The sequence below is a fragment of the Phyllobates terribilis genome, unplaced genomic scaffold, assembly GCF_046119375.1.
Source record: "Phyllobates terribilis strain yellow unplaced genomic scaffold, ASM4611937v1 Scaffold_7__3_contigs__length_470593459, whole genome shotgun sequence".
NCBI lineage: Eukaryota > Metazoa > Chordata > Amphibia > Anura > Dendrobatidae > Phyllobates > Phyllobates terribilis.
In genome coordinates, this window is record NW_027362767.1 from 323,617,409 (window position 1) to 323,639,815 (window position 22,407).

General features: G+C 43.8%; 1 protein-coding gene across 1 annotated transcript in view; it reads right to left on the reverse strand.

Annotated features, from left to right (window-relative positions):
* LOC141154771 (uncharacterized) overlaps positions 1 to 15,930 on the reverse strand; it is a 135,905-nt gene extending 119,975 nt beyond the window's left edge. Inside the window, exons 1-2 of the mRNA XM_073641167.1 lie at positions 15,850 to 15,930; positions 12,995 to 13,175 (exon numbers count right to left, since the gene is read on the reverse strand). Of these exons, the coding sequence (XP_073497268.1) occupies positions 12,995 to 13,069 (75 nt within the window). The 5' untranslated portion in view covers positions 13,070 to 13,175; positions 15,850 to 15,930. The remainder of the gene's footprint in view (positions 1 to 12,994; positions 13,176 to 15,849) is intronic.
* Positions 15,931 to 22,407: the final 6,477 nt, after the last annotated feature.

The following is a 22,407-nucleotide window of genomic DNA, read 5'->3' on the forward strand; positions in this document are numbered from 1 at the left end:
TCTGTCTCTCACAGACCTGTTAGTTTTTCTTTAAGAATCCCTCCTACTCTGCACTCATTACCTGTATTAATTGCACCTGTTTGAACTTGTTACCTGTATAAAAGACACCTGTCCGCACACTCAATCAATTACACTCCAACTTCTCCACCATGGCCAAGAACAAAGAGCTGTCTAAGGACACCAGGGACAAAATTGTAGACTTGCACAAGGCTGGGATTGGCTACAGAACAAGAGGCAAACAGCTTGGTGAGAAGGCAACAACTGTTGGCGCAATTATTAGAAAATAGAAGAAACACAAGATGACTGTCAATCTTTTTCAGTCTGGGGCTCCACGCAAGATCTCGCCTCGTGGGGTAAGGATGATTCTGAGAAAGGTCAGGAATCAGCCCAGAACTACACGGGAGGACCTGGTCAATGACCTGAAGAGAGCTGGGACCACAGTCTCAAACATTACCGTTAGTAATACACTTGTTAGAACCCTCCTGTTAGTTTTTTCTGTCTTGTGTTTTGCGGTCACGTGACCATCTGCTTATATATTACAGCTCCGCCCTTCTGGCTTAGCTGGACTTCAGTCTTGTTTGACTGTTTTGCTGTTATGATAGGCTACAAGCACTAAGGAAAGACAGGAGATCTGTCCCTACAATAGAACTAAGCTAGATCCCTACGATGTAACGGGGAACCTGATCCTGCGATCAGACCCGCTAAAGTCCTCAGCTAGTCTGAACGAAGACCTATAGATGTGAGAGAGGGATCCCTACAAGAACTAGGGACTGGGAGACAGATGGACACCTCCTAGCAGAAATTGTAGCAGTAAAAAGACAAACACACAACATAGAACATAAAGGTCAAAAGACCTAGCAAAACTGACTGAGAAAGGTTACAAAGCACCTGGCTAGCTTAAGAGTAGAAATTACAATGAAGTCCAGCATGGCCAGAAGGGTGGAGCAGGATTAAATAGGCAAAAAAGGTCATGTGACCAGCAAAATAGAAAAAACCTAACAGGAGAGTTCTAACAGTACCCCCTCTTCTATGAGGATCCTCCGGATCCCCTAGGCCCAGGCTTATCAGGAAACCTCTTGTGAAACGCTCTGACAAGTCTGGAAGCAGAAACATCATCCGCCCTCACCCATGAGTTATCCTCGGGACCGAAACCCTTCCAAGCGACGAGATACTGCAAACTCCCCCTATACCGTCTAGAATTAAGGATGCGGGAAATTTCATATTCCCCGTTCTCCACCACCGGAGGAACAGTGGCAGTGGCGTCTCTATCTGATACATCAGCTTTTTTCAATAGAGAAACATGAAACACCGGATTAATCTTCCAGGAGGTAGGAACCTCCAACCTAACAGCAGATTAGTTAACTACCTGAAGCACCTTAAAGGGCCCTACAAACTTGGGACCCAATTTTTTAGAAGGAATCCCAGATTCTTACAGGACAACCAAACCATGTCACTGTTATGTTCTGCTACCAGAGCTAAGGAAAGAGAGGAGATCTGTCCCTACGATAGAACTCAGCTATATCCCTACGATGTAACAGGGGACCTGATCCTGCGATCAGACCTGCTAAAGTCCTAAGCTAGTCTGTACGGAGACCTATAGATGTGGGGAAGGAATCCCTACAAGTACTAAGGACTGGGAGGAAAATGGGACACCTCCTAACAGAAATAGTAGCAGACAGACAAACAAACAAAATATATAGAACACTGAGGTCCGTAGACCAAGCAAACTAACAGAGTTAGATACAGAGCACAGGCTAGCTAGAAAGTAGTTATACAATGAAGTCCAGCAAAGCCAGAAGGGCGGAGCAGGATTAAATAGGCCAACAAGGTCATGTGACCAGCAAAGGAAAAAACCTAAGAGCAAGGTTCTAACAGTACCCCCCCTTCTAAGAGGATCCTCCGGATCCCCTAGGACCAGGCTTATCAGGAAATCTCCTGTGAAACGCTCTGATAAGTCTGGACGCGGAAACATCATCTGACCTCACCCAAGAGTTATCCTCGGGTCCGAAACCTTTCCAGGCCACAAGATACTGCAAACTACCTCTATACCGTCTAGAGTTAAGGATGCGAGAAATTTCATATTCCCCGTCCTCCACCACCGGAGGAACAGAGGCAGAGGCGTCACCATCCGACACAACAGCTTTTTTTAACAGAGAGACATGAAATACCGGATTAATTCTCCAGGAGGTAGGAACCTCCAACCTAACAGCAGATTGGTTGACAACCTGAAGCACCTTAAAGGGCCCTACAAACTTGGGACCCAATTTCTTAGAAGGAATCCTCAACCGCAGATTCCTAGAGGACAACCAAACCATGTCACCAACAGCGAACAAAACCTCCTGTCGTTTCCTATCAAAGTAGTCTTTAGATTTTCTGTTGGCCTCCTGAAGATTACCACGCACATCCATCCAAACTCTCTCCAAATCACCGGAAAAATTCTCCTCCTCAGGCACGGCAGATCCCAACTTGGAGAACGACCCAAACGACGGATGTCTCCCAGAACAACAAAAAAAAGGCGAACAACCAGCAGAAGAAGATGTATGATTGTTCAGAGCAAATTCAGCAAGTGGCAGAAACTCAGACCACCCCTCTTGATTGTCTGCCACAAAACAACGCAAGAACTGCTCAACATCCTGGTTTTTCCTTTCTGTCTGGCCATTAGATTCAGGATGATATCCGGACGAGAACGACAAATGAACTCCCAACCTGTCACAAAAGGCACGCCAAAAACGAGCCACGAACTGAGGACCCCTATCAGAAACAATGTCAGTAGGAACGCCATGAAGTCTGACAATTTCCTTGACAAAGGCCTTAGCGAGAGTTTTAGCGCAGGGCAGTTTGACGAAGGGAACCAAGTGACACATCTTGCTAAAACGGTCCACGACCACCCAGATGACAGTAAAACCCTCAGAGGGGGGAAGGTCAGTTATAAAGTCCATAGCCAAATGTGTCCAAGGAGCACTGGGAACCTCCAAAGGACAAAGCAACCCCGCAGCAGGAGTATGTGAGGACTTAGATCTAGCACATATAGTACATTGACGCACCCACTTAATGACTTCCTTCTGCCATCCAGGCCACCAAAAACTGCGACCCACCAGTCTCTTGGTCTCAGAGATTCCGGGATGACCTGCCAACCGAGATTCGTGACACTCAACAAACAAATCTCTCCTAAAGGTCCCAGGCACAAACAACCTCCCATGAGGAGTGTTAGATGGGGCATTCTCCTGTGCTTTAAGAATCTCATCTTCCAAAACGGAGTCCAAAGCAGCTATCACAACACCTTCTTGTAAAATGTTCTCCTCTTTCTCAGCACCGACTATGGGAGAAAAACTGCGAGACAAGGCATCTGCCTTAACATTCTTAGTACCAGGGATGTAAGTAACGGAGAAATTAAACCGCGAGAAAAACAGTGCCCACCTAGCCTGACGGGCATTCAGGCGCTTGGCAGCATCAAGATAAATCAGATTTTTATGATCCGTAAGAACCTGAACGGGAAATTCCGCACCTTCCAAGAAGTGGCGCCAGTGTTCAAATGCGAGTTTAATAGCCAATAATTCCAGATTACCAATATCGTAATTCAGTTCAGTCTCCGAAAAATTTTTTGAAAAAAAGGCACAGGGATGTAATCCATCCCCGTTATCCTGAGACAATACTGCGCCAACCCCCACAGAGGAAGCATCAACCTCAACCAAAAACGGCTTAGTCACATCAGGCTGCATAAGGATGGGAGCAGAGGTGAACCTCTCCTTGAGATACACAAAAGCTTCAATGGCCTCAGAAGACCACTGAACCGCATCAGCACCTTTCCTGGTGAGATCGGTCAGAGGTTTGACAATACTAGAAAAAATTATTATGAATTTTCTGTAATAATTGGCGAAACCTAAAAACCTCTGTATCGATTTCAAACCAATAGGCCTAGGCCATTCCTGTACAGCTTGAACTTTAACTGGGTCCATCTCAAAACCTTCGCTGGAGATAATGTAACCCAAAAAACTAATTCTCTGTACAGCGAACTCACATTTCTCCAGCTTAGCAAAAAGCGAATTGTCCATTAACAACTGTAATACCTCACGTACGCTCCGCCAATGAGACTCCAGATCCGGCGAATAAATCAAAATGTCATCCAAATACACAACCACATTTTTGCCGATCAAAGGTCTAAGGATGTCATTAATAAGATTCTGAAAAAATGCAGGAGCATTAGTAAGACCAAAAGGCATAACCAGATTCTCAAAATGACCCACAGGAGTGTTAAAAGCAGTCTTCCATTCGTCACCCTCCTTCATGCGCAACAGATTGTATGCCCCCTTAAGGTCAATTTTAGAGAACCACTTGGCCCCCATTAACTGGTTAAACAGATCAGGAATCAATGGCAGTGGGTAAGGATTGCGTACAGTAATTTTGTTAATCTCACGAAAATCCAGACAAGGACGTAAACCGCCGTCCTTTTTTTTTACAAAAAAAAATCCAACCGCCACAGGAGATTTAGAGGGCCTAATGTGACCGACGGCCAAACTTGTCTGTATGTATTCCTCCAAAGCTTTCCTCTCATGAATAGTAAGGTTAAATAAACGACTTTTAGGAAGAGTCGCTCCAGGGACAAATTCAATAGAACAATCATAGTCTCTATGGGGAGGCAAAACCTGCGATTCCTTCTCAGAAAAAACTCTCCAAAAATCCTGAATAGGAACAGGCAATTCTCCCCTATCCAAAGCTGCGATACGCCCGTTACAACACTTGTCATAACATTTATGGCTCCAGGATTTAATTTCACTGGTAGACCAATCCAGTACAGGATTGTGAAATTTTAACCAGGGCAATCCCAATATTACTGGAGAAGGCAAGTTATTCAAAACTACCAAATCCAATTTCTCATGGTGAACACCATTAATAGTGAGAGGAAATTCACAGACCTTGAGAGTAATATTCTTCAAAGGGGAACCATCCACAGAAACCACAGCAATGGGGGATGATAAAGGTTCGGGTTTTAAATTGAGTCTTTCCAAGAATCCCCCATCAATTACATTCAGAGTAGACCCACAATCAACAAACACCCGAAATTCCATTAATTTTTCCTGAGCAATCGTGGAAGCAGCTAAAAATACACCCTTGGAATTTAAACAGGCAATACGGGCATGACTGACCATTTTTTTTTCTTTCTTCATACGAAGCTCACAGCCTTTAATCAAATGACCAGATTTTCCGCAATAGAAACACAAGCCTTCAGAAAATCTGCGATCTTTTTCTTGAGAGCGAGGTGCCACCGATCCAATCTCCATCAGTTCACCACTGTTAGTACACACATTCTCATAACCAGAAACTGACATAGCAGAGGATTTGCTCTCATTAACCCTTGCACGCAGTCTCCTATCCACCCGTATAGCTAATTGCATAGCCTGTTGCAAATCTTCAGGTGTAGGATAAGCAATTAGCAGGCCTTTAACCCTTTCATTGAGCCCAGCAAGAAATAGACTTTTCAGAGCAGAATCGTTCCACCCTGTTTGAGTAGACCAACGACGGAAATGAGTACAATATTTTTCCACATTACCTGATCCCTGTTTCAAACGTCTCAACTCAGTCTCAGCTGATGCGACACGGTCAGGATCATCATATAATAGCCCCAAAGCAGAAAAAAAACTATCCACTGATCTGAAGCATGTATCACTAGGTTGCAAAGAAAAGGCCCACTCCTGAGGCTCTTTGCGCAAAAGTGACATTATGAACCCTATGCGCTGGGATTCATCCCCAGAGGACTTGGGTCTCAAACGAAAATACAATAAGCAAGCATTTTTAAATGAAAAAAATTCTCGGTGTTCACCAAAAAATAAATCCGGCAAACATACCTTAGGCTCCAAGAAATGTGCTCCAGGACAGTTACTCACGTGCTGACGGAGCTCGGCCACCTCCAGAGAGAGTCCCTGCAGGCGATGAGCCAAATCCTGAACCGACACCATGATGGAACAGAAAAATCTTTCCTTAGAGAATTTGCAGGCTGGACTTACTGTTATGTTCTGCTACCAGAGCTAAGGAAAGAGAGGAGATCTGTCCCTACGATAGAACTCAGCTTTATCCCTACGATGTAACAGGGGACCTGATCCTGCGATCAGACCTGCTAAAGTCCTAAGCTAGTCTGTACGGAGACCTATAGATGTGGGGAAGGAATCCCTACAAGTACTAAGGACTGGGAGGAAAATGGGACACCTCCTAACAGAAATAGTAGCAGACAGACAAACAAACAAAATATATAGAACACTGAGGTCCGTAGACCAAGCAAACTAACAGAGTTAGATACAGAGCACAGGCTAGCTAGAAAGTAGTTATACAATGAAGTCCAGCAAAGCCAGAAGGGCGGAGCAGGATTAAATAGGCCAACAAGGTCATGTGACCAGCAAAGGAAAAAACCTAAGAGCAAGGTTCTAACAGTCACCAACCGTAAACAAAACCTCTTGACGTTTCCTGTCAAAGTACCTCTTAGATTTTTTGTTAGCCTCCTGAAGATTACCACGCACATCCGTCCAAACTCTCTCCAAATCACCGGAAAAATTCTCCTCCTCAGGCACAGCCGATACCAATTTGGAGAATGACCCAAAAGACAGATGTCTCCCAGAACAACAAAAAAAAGGCGAACACCCAGCAGAAGAGGATGTATGGTTGTTAAGAGCAAATTCAGCAAGCGGCAGAAACTCAGACCACCCCTCTTGATTGTCTGCCACAAAACAATGCAAGAACTGCTCAACATCCTGATTCTTCCTTTCTGTCTGGCCATTAGACTCAGGATGATATCCAGATGAAAACGACAAATGAACTCCCAACCTGTCACAAAAGGCACGCCAAAAACGAGCCACGAACTGAGGTCCCCTATCAGAAACAATGTCAGTAGGAACACCATGGAGTCTGACAATTTCCTTGACAAAAGCCTTAGCGAGTGTCTTAGCGCAGGGCAGTTTGATGAAGGGAACCAAGTGACACATCTTGCTAAAACGGTCCACGACCACCCAGATGACCGTGAAACCCTCAGAGGAGGGAAGGTCAGTAATAAAGTCCATAGCCAGATGTGTCCAAGGTGCACTAGGAACCTCCAGAGGGCAAAGCAACCCCGCAGCAGGAGCATGAGAAGACTTAGATCTAACACACACAGTACATTGACGCACCCACTTAATGACTTCCCTCTGCCATCCAGGCCACCAAAAACTGCGACCCACAAGTCTCTTGGTCTCAGAAATTCCTGGATGACCTGCCAACCGAGACTCATGACACTCAACAAACAAATCTCTCCTAAAGGTCCTAGGCACAAACAACCTCCCATGGGGAGTGTTAGATGGGGCATTCTCCTGTGCTTTAAGAATCTCATCTTCCAAAACGGAGTCCAATGCAGCAATCACAACACCTTCTTGTAAAATGCTCTCCTCCTCCTCAGCACCGACCATGGGAGAAAAGCTGCGAGACAACGCATCAGCTTTAACATTCTTGGTACCCGGGATGTAAGTAACGGAAAAATTAAACCGCGAAAAAAAAAGTGCCCACCTAGCCTGATGGGCATTCAAGCGCTTGGCAGCATCAAGATAGATCAGAATTTTATGATCAGTGAAAACCTGAATGGGAAATTCAGCACCTTCCAAGAGATGACGCCAGTGTTCAAATGCGAGTTTAATAGCCAGCAATTCCCGATTACCAATATCGTAATTAAGTTCAGTCTCAGAAATTTTTTTTGAAAAAAAGGCACAGGGATGTACTCCATCCTTGATTTCCTGAGACAACACCGCACCGACCCCCACAGAAGAAGCATCAACCTCAACAAAAAACGGCTTAGTCACATCAGGCTGCATAAGGATGGGGGCAGAGCTGAACCTCTCCTTGAGATACACAAATGCTTCAATGGCCTCAGTAGTCCACTGAACCGTATTAGCACCTTTCCTGGTGAGATCGGTCAGTGGTTTAACAATAATAGAAAATTTTTTAATGAATTTTCTGTAATAATTGGCGAAACCCAAAAACCTCTGTATCGATTTCAAACCAATAGGCCTAGGCCATTCCTGCACAGCTTGAACTTTCACCGGGTCCATCTCAAAGCCCTCGCTGGAGATAATGTAGCCCAAAAAAATAATTCTCTGTACAGCGAACTCACATTTCTCTAGTTTAGCAAAAAGCGAATTGTCAATTAATAACTGTAATACCTCACGTACGCTCCGCCAATGAGACTCCAGATCAGGCGAATAAGTCAAAATGTCATCCAAATACACAACCACATTTTTGCCGATCAAAGGTCTAAGGATGTCATTAATAAGATTCTGAAAAAATGATGGTGCATTGGTAAGACCAAAAGGCATAACCAGATTCTCAAAATGACCCACAGGAGTGTTAAAAGCAGTCTTCCATTCATCACCCTCCTTCATGCGCAAGAAATTGTATGCCCCCCGGAGATCAATTTTAGAGAACCACTTGGCCCCCACTAACTGGTTAAACAAATCAGGAATCAATGGCAGTGGGTAGGGATTACGTACAGTAATTTTATTAATCTCGCGAAAGTCCAGACAAGGACGTAAACCGCCGTCCTTTTTTTTAACAAAAAAAAATCCAACAGCCACAGGTGACTTAGAGGGTCTGATATGACCGGCGGCCAAGCTCGTCTGTATGTATTCCTCCAAAGCCTTTCTCTCAAGAATAGTAAGATTAAATAAACAACTTTTAGGAAGAGTCGCTCCAGGGACAAATTCAATGGTACAATCATAGTCTCTATGGGGAGGCAAAATTTGCGACTCCTCCTCAGAAAAAACTTTCCAAAAATCCTGAATAGGTACAGGTAATTCCCCTTTATCCACAGCAGCAATGCGCCCGTTACAACACTTGTCATAACACTTAGGGCTCCAGGACTTAATTTCATTAGTAGACCAATCCAGTACAGGATTGTGCAATTTTAACCAGGGTAACCCCAAAATTACTGGAGAAGGCAAATTATTTAATACTACCAAATCCAAATTTTCTTGGTGAATACCATTAATAGTGAGGGGAAATTCATAAACCTTGTGATTAACACATTTCAAGGGAGAGCCATCGACAGAAACCACGGCAATAGGGGATGACAAAGGTTTGGGTTTTAATTTAAGTTTTTCCAAGAATCCCCCATCAATCACATTCAGAGTAGAACCACAATCCACAAATACCCGAAATTCAATTAATTCTTCCTGAGCTGCAGTAGTAGCAGAAAGAAATACCCCCTTAGCGTTTAAACAGGCTATACGGGCGTAACTGATCTTTTTTTTTTTTTCTTTGTTCATACGAAGCACACAGTTCTTAATGAAATGGTCAGATTTTCCACAATAAAAGCACAAACCTTCAGAAAACCTGCGGTCTTTTTCCTGAGAGCGGGGTGACATCGCCTCAATCTCCATCGGCTCTCCAATGTCAGTACAGACCCTCTCAAGACTAGGAGCTGACATGGCAAAGAATTTACTCTCATTAACCCTTGCACGCAGTCTCCTGTCCACCCGTATAGCTAATTGCATTGCCTCCTGCAAGTTTCCAGGTGTAGGATAAGCAATAAGCAGATCCTTAACCCTTTCACCTAGCCCAGCAAGAAATAAACTTTTCAGAGCTGAATCGTTCCACCTCACCTGAGCAGACCACCGACGGAAGTGAGTACAATAATTTTCCACATTACCTGATCCCTGCCTCAAAAGTCTCAATTCCGTCTCAGCTGATGAGACACGATCAGGATCATCATACAACAACCCCAAAGCAGAAAAAAAAAGTATCCACTGATCTAAAGCATGGATCACTAGGTTGAAGAGAAAAGGCCCATCCCTGAGGTTCTTTGCGCAAAAGTGAGGATCTGGGTCTCAAACGAAAATACAATAAACAAGCATTTTTAAAGGAAAAAAAATCTTGTTGTTCACCAAAAAATAAATCAGGCAATCGTACCTTTGGCTCCACAAAATGCGCTCTAGAACAGCTACTCACGTGTTGTTGGAGCTCGGCCACCTCCAGAGAGAGTCCCTGCAGGCGTTGAGCCAAATCCTGAACCGACACCATGATGGAAACTGGAGGTCTTTCCTTAGAGATTTTTTGGGCTGGACTTACTGTTATGATAGGCTACAAGCGCTAAGGAAAGACAGGAGATCTGTCCCTACAATAGAACTAAGCTAGATCCCTACGATGTAACAGGGAACCTGATACTGCGATCAGACCCGCTAAAGTCCTCAGCTAGTCTGAACGAAGACCTATAGATGTGAGGGAGGGATCCCTACAAGAACTAGGGACTGGGAGAAAGATGGACACCTCCTAGCAGAAATTGGAGCAGTAAAAAGACAAACACACAACATAGAACATAAAGGTCAAAAGACCTAGCAAAACTGACTGAGAAAGGTTACAAAGCACCTGGCTAGCTTAAGAGTAGAAATTACAATGAAGGCCAGCATGGCCAGAAGGGCGGAGCAGGATTAAATAGGCAAAAAAGTCATGTGACCAGCAAAATAGAAAAAACCTAACAGGAGAGTTCTAACATTTGCTAGCCTGGTGCTTCGGTGCCTATCTCTGTCAGTTTGCTTGGTCCTCTGGGACCTCTAGTACTTTTTGTCAGTTTGTCTTTTGTGTTCTACAACAATTTCTGTTTAGGAGGTGTCCCATTTTTGTCCCAGTCCTTAGTTCTTTTAGGGATCCCTCCCTTAATTCTATAGGTCTTCGTTCAGACTAGCCGAGGACGAAGGCGGGTCTGTTCACTAGGAACAGGCAGCCCACTACATCATAGGGATTCAGCTTAGTCTTACTGTAGGGACAGCTTTCCCCTATCTTTCCTTAGTTCTTGTTGCAGATCATAACAACACTAAGCCGTCATGGATTAAAATCCTGCAGGGCATGCAAGGTCCCTCTACTCTTGCCAGCACATGTGCAGGTCTATTTGAAGTTCGCCAATGACCATCTGGCTGATTCAGGGGAGGCATGGGAGAAGGTCATGTGGTCAGATGAGACCAAAATATAATTTTTTGGTATCAAATCGACTCGCTGTATTTGGAGGAAGAAGGATGAGTACAACCCCAAGAACACCGACCCAACTGTGAAGCATGGTGGGGGAAACATCATACTTTGGGGACGCTTTTCTGCAAAGGGACAGGACCACTGCACCATATTGAAGGGTGGATGGATTGGGTCATGTATCGTGAGCATTGAAGATGGGTCATGACTAAGTCTTCCAGCATGTCAATGACCCCAAAACATACAGCCAGAGCAACTAAGGAGTGGCTCCGTAACTCTGTAAGAAGCATCTCAAGGTCCTGGAGAGGCCTAGTCAGTCTACAGACCTGAACCCAATAGAAAATATTTGAGGGAGCTGAAACTCAATGTTGCCCAGCGACAGACCTGAAATCTTAAAGATCTGGAGAAGATCTGTATGGAGGAGTGGACCAAAATCCCACCTGCAGTGTGTGCAAACTTGGTCAAGAACTACAAGAAACGTCTGACCTCTGTAATTGCAAACAAAGGTTTCTGCACCAAATATTAAGTTCTGTTTTTCTGTTGTATCAAATACTTATTTCATGCAATAGAATTCAAATTAATTAAGTAAAAATCATACAATGTGATTTTCTGGATTTTAGTTTTAGATTCTGTCGCTCACAGGTGAAGTGTACCTACGATAAAAATTACAGACCTCTCCATTCTTTGTAGGTGCGAAAACTTACAAAACCAGCAGTGTATCAAATACTTATTTTCGCCACTGCAAATACTGTGATGGCAGCTTTTGTTTAAGCAATAGACAATCTTGTCAATTTGTCTTCTAACACAGCTTGATATTTGCTTCTCTCTTTCTTAATAAAAAAGGCTATTGAAATAAACTTCCCTCATCACATTTAATTGGACAAACCTCCCAATGACAACAGTATTTTTTTCAAAGCTAAAAAACCCTCACAATGAACTGTTACACCTTATTATGCACAACAGAGTTTAAAGACATATTTTAGGTTGTAAAGAACTGAGAATGATCATGTGTTTAATTTTCAGCATTACAAGGTCACATTTACTGAAATCTAAAGCTTTTTCAAATAAAAACATCTTAACAGGTCAAGTTACATGCAGCATAGGGCCCCTTCTGTGATATCACCTTCACAATTCCTGCATCCATTGAACTTATGAGTTTTTGGATAGTTTATGCTTGAATTTCTTTGCAAGATGTCAGAATAACCTCCCAGGGTTGCTGTTTTGATGAGAGCTGCCTCCCACCTTTATAGATATTTTGCTTAAGGATTCTCCAGGTTCTCAATAGGGTTTAGGTCAGGGGAGGATGGTAACCACACTATGAGTTTCTCACCTTTTATGTTCATAGCAGCCAATGACTCAGAGGTATACTTTGCAGCATGAGATGGTGCATTGCATGAAAATGAATTTGCAATGGATGACAGTTCTTTCTTTTTTGCACCATGGAAGAAAGTGGTTAGTCAGAAACTCTATATACTTTGCTGAGGTAATTTTCACACCTTCAGGGACCTTAATGGGGCCTACCAGCTCTCTCCACATGATTCTGTCCCAAAAACATGACTATGCCATCTCCCTGCTGACATCGCAGCCTTGTTGGGACATGGTATCCATCCACCAACCATACACATCCCATCTGGACCATCCACGGTTACATGGCACTCTTCAGTAAACAAGACTGTTTTAAAATTAGTCTTCATGAATGTCTGGGCCCACTGCAACCATTTATGCTTATGAGCACTGTTTAGGGGTAGCTGAATAGTAGTTTTATGCACAACTACAAGCCTCAGGAATATCCTACACCTTGGGGTTTGAGGGACTACAGAGGCACCAGCAGCTTCAAATACCTGTTTGCTGCTTTGTAATGGTATTTTAGAAGCTGCTCTCCTAATCCAATGAATTTGTCTGGCAGAAACCTTCCTCATTATGCCTTTATCCGCACAAACCCTTCTGTGCTCAGTATCAGCCACAAATCTCTTCACAGTATGATAATCACGCTTAGGTTTTTGTGAAATATCTAATGTTTTCATACCTTGGTCAAGCCATTGCACTTGATTTTCATCATTTGATGCTTTTCGGTAGAAGATAGATCCTTTTTCTTGCCCATATTGCTTAAAACCTGTGGCTGCTTAACTACTGCTTAAATTGTTTTCCTTTAATTGGGCTTTAATTGTCACAGTTGTTTGAGATTGATTTCAGTGATCCACAGATCCCTGAGACACAAAAAATCCATGAGTTTATGTGAAAAACAAAAATTTCATCTTTATGACACTTAAATCCAATTTGCATAATAATTTGGAACACAGTGTATATATGGCAAATAATAGATATGATATGGAATTGCAGTTTGCCAAAATCCAGTCAGTTCTAGTCCAATGTCCATAAGTTGGGGAATAGTAAGAATTGCCTATATAAGGGCCATTGTGCTGTCGATGGACATCATCCAGCATAAGTGACTACAAAAACGCCAAAAATTGAGGGCTTTTGAGCACATGTACGACGTAATGGAGCAGAGTGCGATCTGTCAAGCTTACCATTAACAACAAAGTTGAAATCTCCATACCAGATAAGATGTTTGTAATGTAAATGTTCTAATAGAAAGAAAATGTTGAAAAAGAAGCTAATAAGGTCCTAGAAGAGTAGGGTTACGCGAGTGTATAAAAAAATCATTCACAGCCTCATCCAGAAAAGTTTGAAGATTTTTTTCTCACTTGTCATTCGTATGCCGTATGTATACAATCTGTTTTTTTTCATCAGCAGCTATTAATCATTTCCACACATGGTCAAAATTGTTGGTACCCCTCGTTTAATGAAAGAAAAAACCCACAATGGTCACAGAAATAACTTGAATCTGACAAAAGTAATAATAAATAAAAAATCTATGAAAATGAACAAATGAAAGTCAGACATTGCTTTTCAACCCTGCTTCCACAGAATTTTTTTAAACATTAAACTCATGAAATAGGCCTGGACAGAAATAATGGTACTCTTAACTTAATATTTTGTTGAACAACCTTTTGAGGCAATCACTGCAATCAAACGATTCCTGTAACTGTCAATGAGACTTCTGCACCTCAGACTCAAGACACCCTGTGCCAGATGCAGCAAAGCAGCCCCAGAACATAACAGAGCCTCCTATATGTTTCACAGTAGGGACAGTGTTATGTTCTTGATAGGCTTCATTTTTCCGTCTGTGAACATAGAGCTGATGTGCCTTGCCAAAAACTTTCATTTTTATCTCATCTGTCCATAGGACATTCTCCCAGAAGCTTTGTGGCTTGTCAACATGTAGTTTGGCAAATTCCAGTCTGGCTTTTTTATGATTTTTTTTCAACAATGGTGTTCTCCTTGGTCGTCTCCCATGAAGTCCACTTTGGATCAAACAACGACGGATGGTGCGATCTGACACCGATGTTCCTTGAACTTGAAGTTTACCTTTAATCTCTTTAGAAGTTATCCTGGGCTCTTTTGTTACCATTCATTTATCTGTCTCTTTGATTTATCATCAATTTTCCTCCTGCAGCCACCTTGGCTACAGTCCATGGATCTTAAATTTCTGAATAATATGTGCAAATGTAGTCACAGGAACATCAAGCTGCTTGGAGATGGTCTTATAACCTTTACCTTTAACATGCTTGTCTATAATTTTCTTTCTAATCTCCTGAGACAACTCTTTCCTTTGCTTCCTCTGGTCCATGTTGAGTGTGGTACACACCATGTCACCAAACAGCACAGTGAGTATATGTAGCCTTATATACAGGCCCACTGACTGATTACAAGATTGTAGACACCTGTGATGCTAATTAGCGGACACAACTTGATTTAACATGTCCCTTTTGTCACATTATTTTCAGGGGTACCATCATTTCTGTCCACTCCAATTTCAGGAGTTTAATTTTTTTTTAAATTCTGTGGAAGCAGGGTGGAAAAGCAATGTCTGACTTTCATTTGTTCATTTTCATAGATTTTTAATTTATTATTACTTTTGTCAGATTCAAGTTATTTCTGTGACCATTGTGGGTTTTTCTTTCATTAAACGAGGGGTACCAACAATTTTGACCACGTGTGTACATTTTCCCATGATACACAATTGCAATGTATTCGTAGAAATGGATGCTAAACTGTGCCTCCATATTGCATCCGATTTTTTTCACGCACACATTGAATTGGAGAGTCTCATCCGATTTACAGAATAAATTAGTGCATGCTGTGATTTTTTTCACATGCAGATTTCGTCAGTTAAAAAAATCGCTCATCTGCCCCATTGAATAGCATAGGTCCAAGTGCTGTCCATTTGTTCGGGAAAATACAGTTTTGTAAATGAGCCCTAAGGCCTCATTCAGACATCTGTGTTGCACGTACATGTTATATCCATTTTTGTTTTCATGGATACAGGATGTACCCATTATAATTTATATATTTATATAATTAAGTCCATGTTTTTTCACCACATGTCTGTGCAAAACACATGGAGACATGTCGTTTTTTTCCAGCAGGATGGGTGCACATGGCCAATGCAAGTCTATGGGTTCGTGAAAAACACGTTCCGCACACGGATGGCATCCATGTCTGTGTTTAACATTGCAAAGTATAGGAAAAGTTAATTTAATGGAGAAAAGCTTTCTTACATTTAACAGGGGAGAACTCCAAACATTATGCAAGATTACACAACACATAAATCCGGGAGAAGGGTGTAATTCACTAAGATAATGGCCCCATTAGCAATAATGAACACAATTCCCGTTGCAAGCACAAATAGTAGAGAAAAGCTAACTGTATCATAAAAGCACATAATAAAAGAAATAGAGAACAAAAAAGCTAAAACAAAATACAATATGTAGCCCAAATAAAATGGAAACCGTAACAGAAAAGGCTGGATAAGCTGACCTATACCAGGGAGTTTCTCAAAGAGACTGTGGTTTTGTCCTGATGAAAAGGTTTGTAAACCTTGAAATGCACTGGCATAATAAAAAGCAATTATACCACATCTCCGACTATGATCGTACTTTGGATACTTGGCAGTGCGGATTTTGAATCACCATATTTCTCATTCTATTGCATCAAAGAGCACATAGTTCATCCTCTGGTGACGAAAAAAACATCCGGGTTGCATAGTAATCTGAACTATAACTTACCTATAACTTGTGTATGTGGCAACCCAAAGATAATCAAATTCTGTGTAGCAACTAGGGTTAAAAATTAGCTTTTAATATATATACTTAAAAACATAAATCAATAGAACAAACACCTTTTCAAAAATAAACACCGTATTCAAAGATATAATATACAAAATACTGCCAGAGCTCTTTTACCTATTAGTAAGGCCAATATCTAAGATGCAAGACAATTCTATGGAAAAGGAACAGCATAATTCATGTTATTTCGAGGATAAACCAAAACTCTTATAACAGAATAGTGGGCCTTATTCACCAAACAAGACCTACGCCAAGAACAAACCCAATTATTAAGGCATGTAGATGCCAATAATTCACCACATCAATTTAAGGTTTTATGGAGACCCTCTTTGTTTTAAGGAGAACTTTGGAATAGACAACAAAGGGTCTTCACATTGCCAGTGAGATTCAAATTAAGATACTTAATCGAAGAAGGAAGAGAGACAGAATACATGCAACATGCATTGTCAGCAGGTAGAGTCTTCTGGTGTGGCAACAAAGACTCACCATATTTATTAGCTAGACAAAAAGGAAATATGATTGTTACATACAACTGAACAGGAAACCGAAATAGACTTATCATTAACAAACACACTTCCCTTGGCCCAACATAAAACCTTCTCAGGGACTTCACAGGAAACCAGTATCTTAGTCAGATATTCCACAATGTATGTCTTAAAAACTCAAGCAGACTTCAGACATAGCAAAAATATAAAAAAAAAAAATCTAAATTAATAATGAATCTAGATATTAAAAATTAACCATAACAATTCCTCCCTTTTTATTATTTTACAAAACAATTTATTCATCAGCTACTTCCCCATGCTATAAAAGCTTGAAGGGGACGAATCCGTTCACCGACAAATATCTTGCTTGTAAATCTCATCATATATGTTTATAGGAGAAGTGGTATTATATTTCGCAGGCCTGTGATGCTTAATTTTTCCATAATTTTTCCCTGAAACTGAATGTCATTTGAGGTAAAACCTAATATTAGATTTTGCAAGGTGACATTTACACAATGAAACTTAGGATTGAGAGTGGCATCAACCGTTATACACTATGTAGTAGTGGTAGCAGATCCATTACACTCTGAATAGTCAGCTGTAGAGAAAGGAAACCCTCTGAATTTTATCTAAATACAGCTGCAAGAGGTAAAGTTCGGATAACAGGAGAGGTCGACACGACTGGTCGCCCAAGGCATTTCAGTCTGACTTACAGGCGGACCACTCCTGTTACACAACAACCATGGCTCAGTCACCCAAGCAGCTACAGTTAGACCTACAACCCTCTTTTTCTTTGTTGTTCTTAGTCTAATAGGAAAAGTGCAGTTACTTAAGTAAAACATTTCTTTCAAAGTCACTGGAATAGCTAAGTAAGGCATAGTATTGGAGGATATTGGACTATGGGTGCATATCCAACAGTTCTTAGGATGGTCATTAGAGTTCATGTCTTGGAGTAAGACTTGGTGATGCTTTATCAGTTTGTTATCCCAGTTCTCTTTAAGTAGTTCATGGAGAGTTAGGGCAAGGGGTACGGTTGCTATCACCATAGTCCAAACAAACAGGGTCATCATCTTTGCTGCTGCTGGGGTTCAAAACCTTTTTACAATGGCTGGCATGGATCCAAGTGTCTTTGCCTTGAAGCTTGACAGAAGTGGCAGTGGTTAACAGCACTTGGAATGGTTCACTGTATCTGGGCTCCAGTGGTTTCCTCATATGTCTCTTTACCACGACCCAGTCTCCTGGTATCAAAGTGTGAGTGCCGCTGAGGCAATTGGGGTCTGGGATAGAGGAAAGAACACGATTATGAGTAACAGTCAAATGTTTATGCAACAGCAGAACATATTCAGTGAGAGAACCATAGGAGGCCTGCAGCTGCTGTGGGAAATACAACCCTGTCTTAGGGACACTACCAAACAGTATTTCATATAGGGACAGCTTCCTCCTCCCCCTTGGGGCGGTCCTCACTGAATACAATGCTAGGGGCAAACAATCTACCCAGGACAAGTGTGTTTCTTCCATGCACTTTTGAATTTTTAGTTTCAAGGTATCATTGAGACATTCCACCTTCCCACTACTTTGTGGATGATAGGGAACATGGAAAGCCTGTTCTATCCCAAGAGTGACCATGATTTGTTTCATTAGTTCCCCAGTAAAGTGGGTTCCTCTGTCACTTTCTATAGTTTTGGGCACCCCATATCTACAAGCCACCTCACTGATCAATTTTTTAGCAGTAGTTTTTGTGTTTGCTTTAGTCACCGCCCAAGCTTCTGGCCACCCAGAGAAAAGGTCAATGCATACCAGGGCGTATTCATAATTACCCACCTTAGGTAGCTGTATGTAGTCCACCTGCAGTCTCTGAAATGGGTAATCTGGTTTTGGTGTGCATTTTCGTGGTTACTCGAATAGGTCTACCAGGGTTATGTTTTGCACAAACTAGACATTCTTGAACATACTTTGCAGCCGTATTCGGGAACCCTGGGGCACACCAGTTTTTTAGCACCACTGCACACATAACACCCTTTGAGTTATACACCGGAGAATGTGCAAGGGCAACCATCATGGGGAACAGGCAGCGTGGAAGGCAAATACTTTGTTTACCTGCCATACCCCTGACACTGACTGTACGGCGCCCGCTTTGACCCATGCATTCTGCTCGTGGGGAGGAGCCTGGCTCTGGAAGACCTGCAGTAGTTCGAGTTCCACGGCCACTGGGACCGATGCAGGAGATGTCTCCTTATTTGAAAGGGGGCTTCCTGCACTCCCTGACTCTGAGTCTCCTGGGGTTCCCGCACTTGCAATAGCCAGTATCTCTGTCAGAGGTAATCGTGCTGCTTCCTTAGCCGCCTGGTCGGCCAAAGCATTCCCTACTGCCAGGGTAGTTTGTTCCCGAGTGTGTGCTGACACTTTGACTATGGCTGCCCTTCGGGGAAGGGTGAGTGCTGTGAGTAGCTGCTCTACCACTTGCGCATTCCTTATAGGTTTGCCAGCAGAGGTCAAGAAATTACGGCTTCGCCAAATGGCGCCAAAGTCATGTGCAACACCATAAGCATATTGCGAGTCAGAAAATACATTAATTTCTTTACCTTTTCCCAGATTACACGCTGCAGCGAGTGCTTTAAGCTCTGCCTCTTGAGCAGAGCAGCTGGAGGGGAGTGGTTCTTGTATCACTGCCTTACCATTGTGGACTACTGCATTCCCGGTGATGAATCATCCTTGTTCACTGTCCCAAGCTTTGGATCCATCTACAAAATACTCAGCAGAGGGGTTAGTGAGTGGTACATCAGTAATATTTGCCAAGCCCTTTATTTCAGCTTCCATCAATGCCTGACAAACATGTTCATGTGCCATATCAATTTGAGTTTCCTCATCTGCTAATTTGAAAAACAGGGGCAAATCTTGGCTCATGGTCTCTCCCTCTTCCCCATCCTGATACTTTCCTCCCTTTTCTAAATCCACTGGTAGTAGTGTAGCTGGATTTAGAACATTACAGCATTTGATAGTTAAATGGGGGGGTGTAAGGAGTGAGACTTCATATTTTGTCAACCGTAATACTGAGAGGTGACGGGTCTGAGCCTGTTGAAGTATTTCAGATACAGCATGAGGAACTTGAAGCTTGAGGGGGCTTCCTAACACTATGTCCTCTGTTTTTTTAACAAGTTCTAAAGCAGCTGTCACAGCTCTAACACAAGTAGAAGACCCCATAATGACTGGATCTAGGGTTACAGAGTAATATCCTAGAGGGCGCTGCCTACCACCATGTTCTTGGGTAAGGACACCAGACGCATGTCCAGCCTGTTCGTGGCTGTACAAAGTAAAAAACTTGTCATAATTCGGTATACCTAGAGCTGGTTGTAACATACCTGGCGGCGTCCTTGCATAGTGGTCCATCTCCCACTGTGCAAGAGCGCGCACTTGATCTCCAGTCCAGCGTGTCTCTCTGGCTTCCCTCCATGCTGTCTGTTTGCTTCTGTGTCTGCTGCTTAAGGGCGGCGCCCGATCACTTCCTGCTTTTTGTACCTGCTGCAGGCACACCCCTTGTGCGTCCTCAGCCTATTGCTGTCTGTCACCTGGTATTTAAACCAGCTGCCCCAATTAACTGATGTCTGAGCATCTTGCCCTGTCAGTTGGCTTTTGTCTCTGACATGCCAGGTCCTGTCTATGTTACCAGTCTTGCAGTATCTGTTTCCGTGTCTGTACTGTGTCCTATCTGTGTACCTTAACCTGCAGTCTGTACTCGTTCCTTGCCTGTTCGTTCCGCCTTCCTGGAGGCTGTATTTCCAGGCCAGTCTGAACACGCTCCTTGCCTGTTCGTCCCGCCTCTCTGGGGGCCGTATTCCCAGACCCGCTCCTGTATCCCGCTGCAGTGTCGGTCTCCTCCGTACACTCAGTTCCAGTCTGAACTCTCTCCTATCTTTTACCTGTTTTTTCTCTATGTCCGTTCCTTTCCTTTTTCTGCAGAGTCTGTACTCGTACCTAACTCCTGCTCATTGTCACTGTACTTCCGTTTGTGAGTTTGTGGTCCACTCGCTACTTCTCTGCAAGTACCCTGTGGGTATCTGGTTCTGCCTTTCTCTTCTAGTCTGTTCTGTGTGAACAGAGCCTTGTCCACCGCGTCTGCGGTTTTCACTTTGCTCAGCTCTGTCCACCGCGTCTGCGGTTTTCGCTTTGCTCAGTTCTGTCCACCGCGTCTGCGGTTTTCGCTTTGCTCAGCTCTGTCCACCGCGTCTGCGGTTTTCGCTTTGCTCAGCTCTGTCCACCGCGTCTGCGGTTTTTGCTTTGCTCAGCTCTGTCCACCGCGTCTGCGGTTTTCGCTTTGCTCAGCTCTGTCCACCGCGTCTGCGGTTTTCGCTTTGCTCAGCTCTGTCCACCGCGTCTGCGGTTTTCGCTTTGCTCAGCTCTGTCCACCGCGTCTGCGGTTTTCGCTTTGCTCAGCTCTGTCCACCGCGTCTGCGGTTTTCGCTTTGCTCAGCTCTGTCCACCGCGTCTGCGGTTTTCGCTTTGCTCAGCTCTGTCCACCGCGTCTGCGGTTTTCGCTTTGCTCAGCTCTGTCCACTGCGTCTGCGGTTTTCGCTTTGCTCAGCTCTGTCCACCGCGTCTGCGGTTTTCGCTTTGCTCAGCTCTGTCCACCGCGTCTGCGGTTTCGAATTTGACTCCCAGTCTGTACTGGACCCTACCCAGCCTGCGCGCTAGTCTGCCTGTCTCTGTATTCCCCGGTGTGGGTCAACAGCCGTGTCCGGAGTCTGAACTGGAGTAGACCCTGGTTCCTCTGCTCGGTTCCTCCCTGGTGCACTGGTGTCGTATGCCGTCGTGCGACCTTGGTCGGATCGGGCAGATACTTAGTTACGCCCCTCCAGGCACTCTCCGGTTCATGGCACAGTGGAATCACTACATAAACACGCACACGCCAGTCAGTCCGGGCGTGTGCATTACAGCATGCTCAGGCCATGGTTCCCGTTGAGCCCCACGGCCTTCGCTCTCTGAGACTTTTTTCCAGCGAATACGTGCATTAAAAATAAATAAAATTATTTTTTTTTCTCTAGCTGAGTTCCAGGCGAATTACGCACCCGTCCAGATGGATCTACCAGCTCTCGTTCCTGCGGATCCGCCACGTTACTATGGGGATCCAAGACAGAGTCGTGCTTTTGTGGAGCAATGCATGCTACACTTCAAGGCTTACCCTCTCTATTTTCCTTCCGATTGGGCTAAAGTGGCCTTTATGATTGACTACCTAGCGGGTGATGCCTTGAAATGGGTCACCCCCCTATGGGAAGCATGGGATCCTGTCGTCCTTGACCTGCAGGCCTTCCTGGTGGCCTTTCGTATGGTCTTCGAGGACCCTAACCCTGAAGCCCCTGCTGAAGCTTCACTTCCCAATATCCCGGAGCAGCCCCGACGGGTAATGTGTGTGGGTAGCGCACTAGTCCTCCTGCCCGAAGAGACTACTGCCCACCCAGAATCCAGACAGGATGACTACGCTCTCCGGAATACTTCTCACGATCTCAAGAGGCAGTCCAGACGTGTTAGGCGTAGAGGCAAGCCGTCACGCCAGGGTCTGTTCTCCCAAAGACCTCCTGATTCCAACCTTGAGGCTCCTGCTGAAGCTTCATTTCCCGGTATCCCGGAGCAGCCCCGACGGGTAATGTGCGTGGGTAGTGCACCTGTTCTCCTGCCTGAAGAGACTACTGCCTACCCAGAATCAACACAGGAGGACTTCCTGCATCCGGTATCTGATGCTTCACCCACTTTAACCGGTGAGCCTGTCCAAG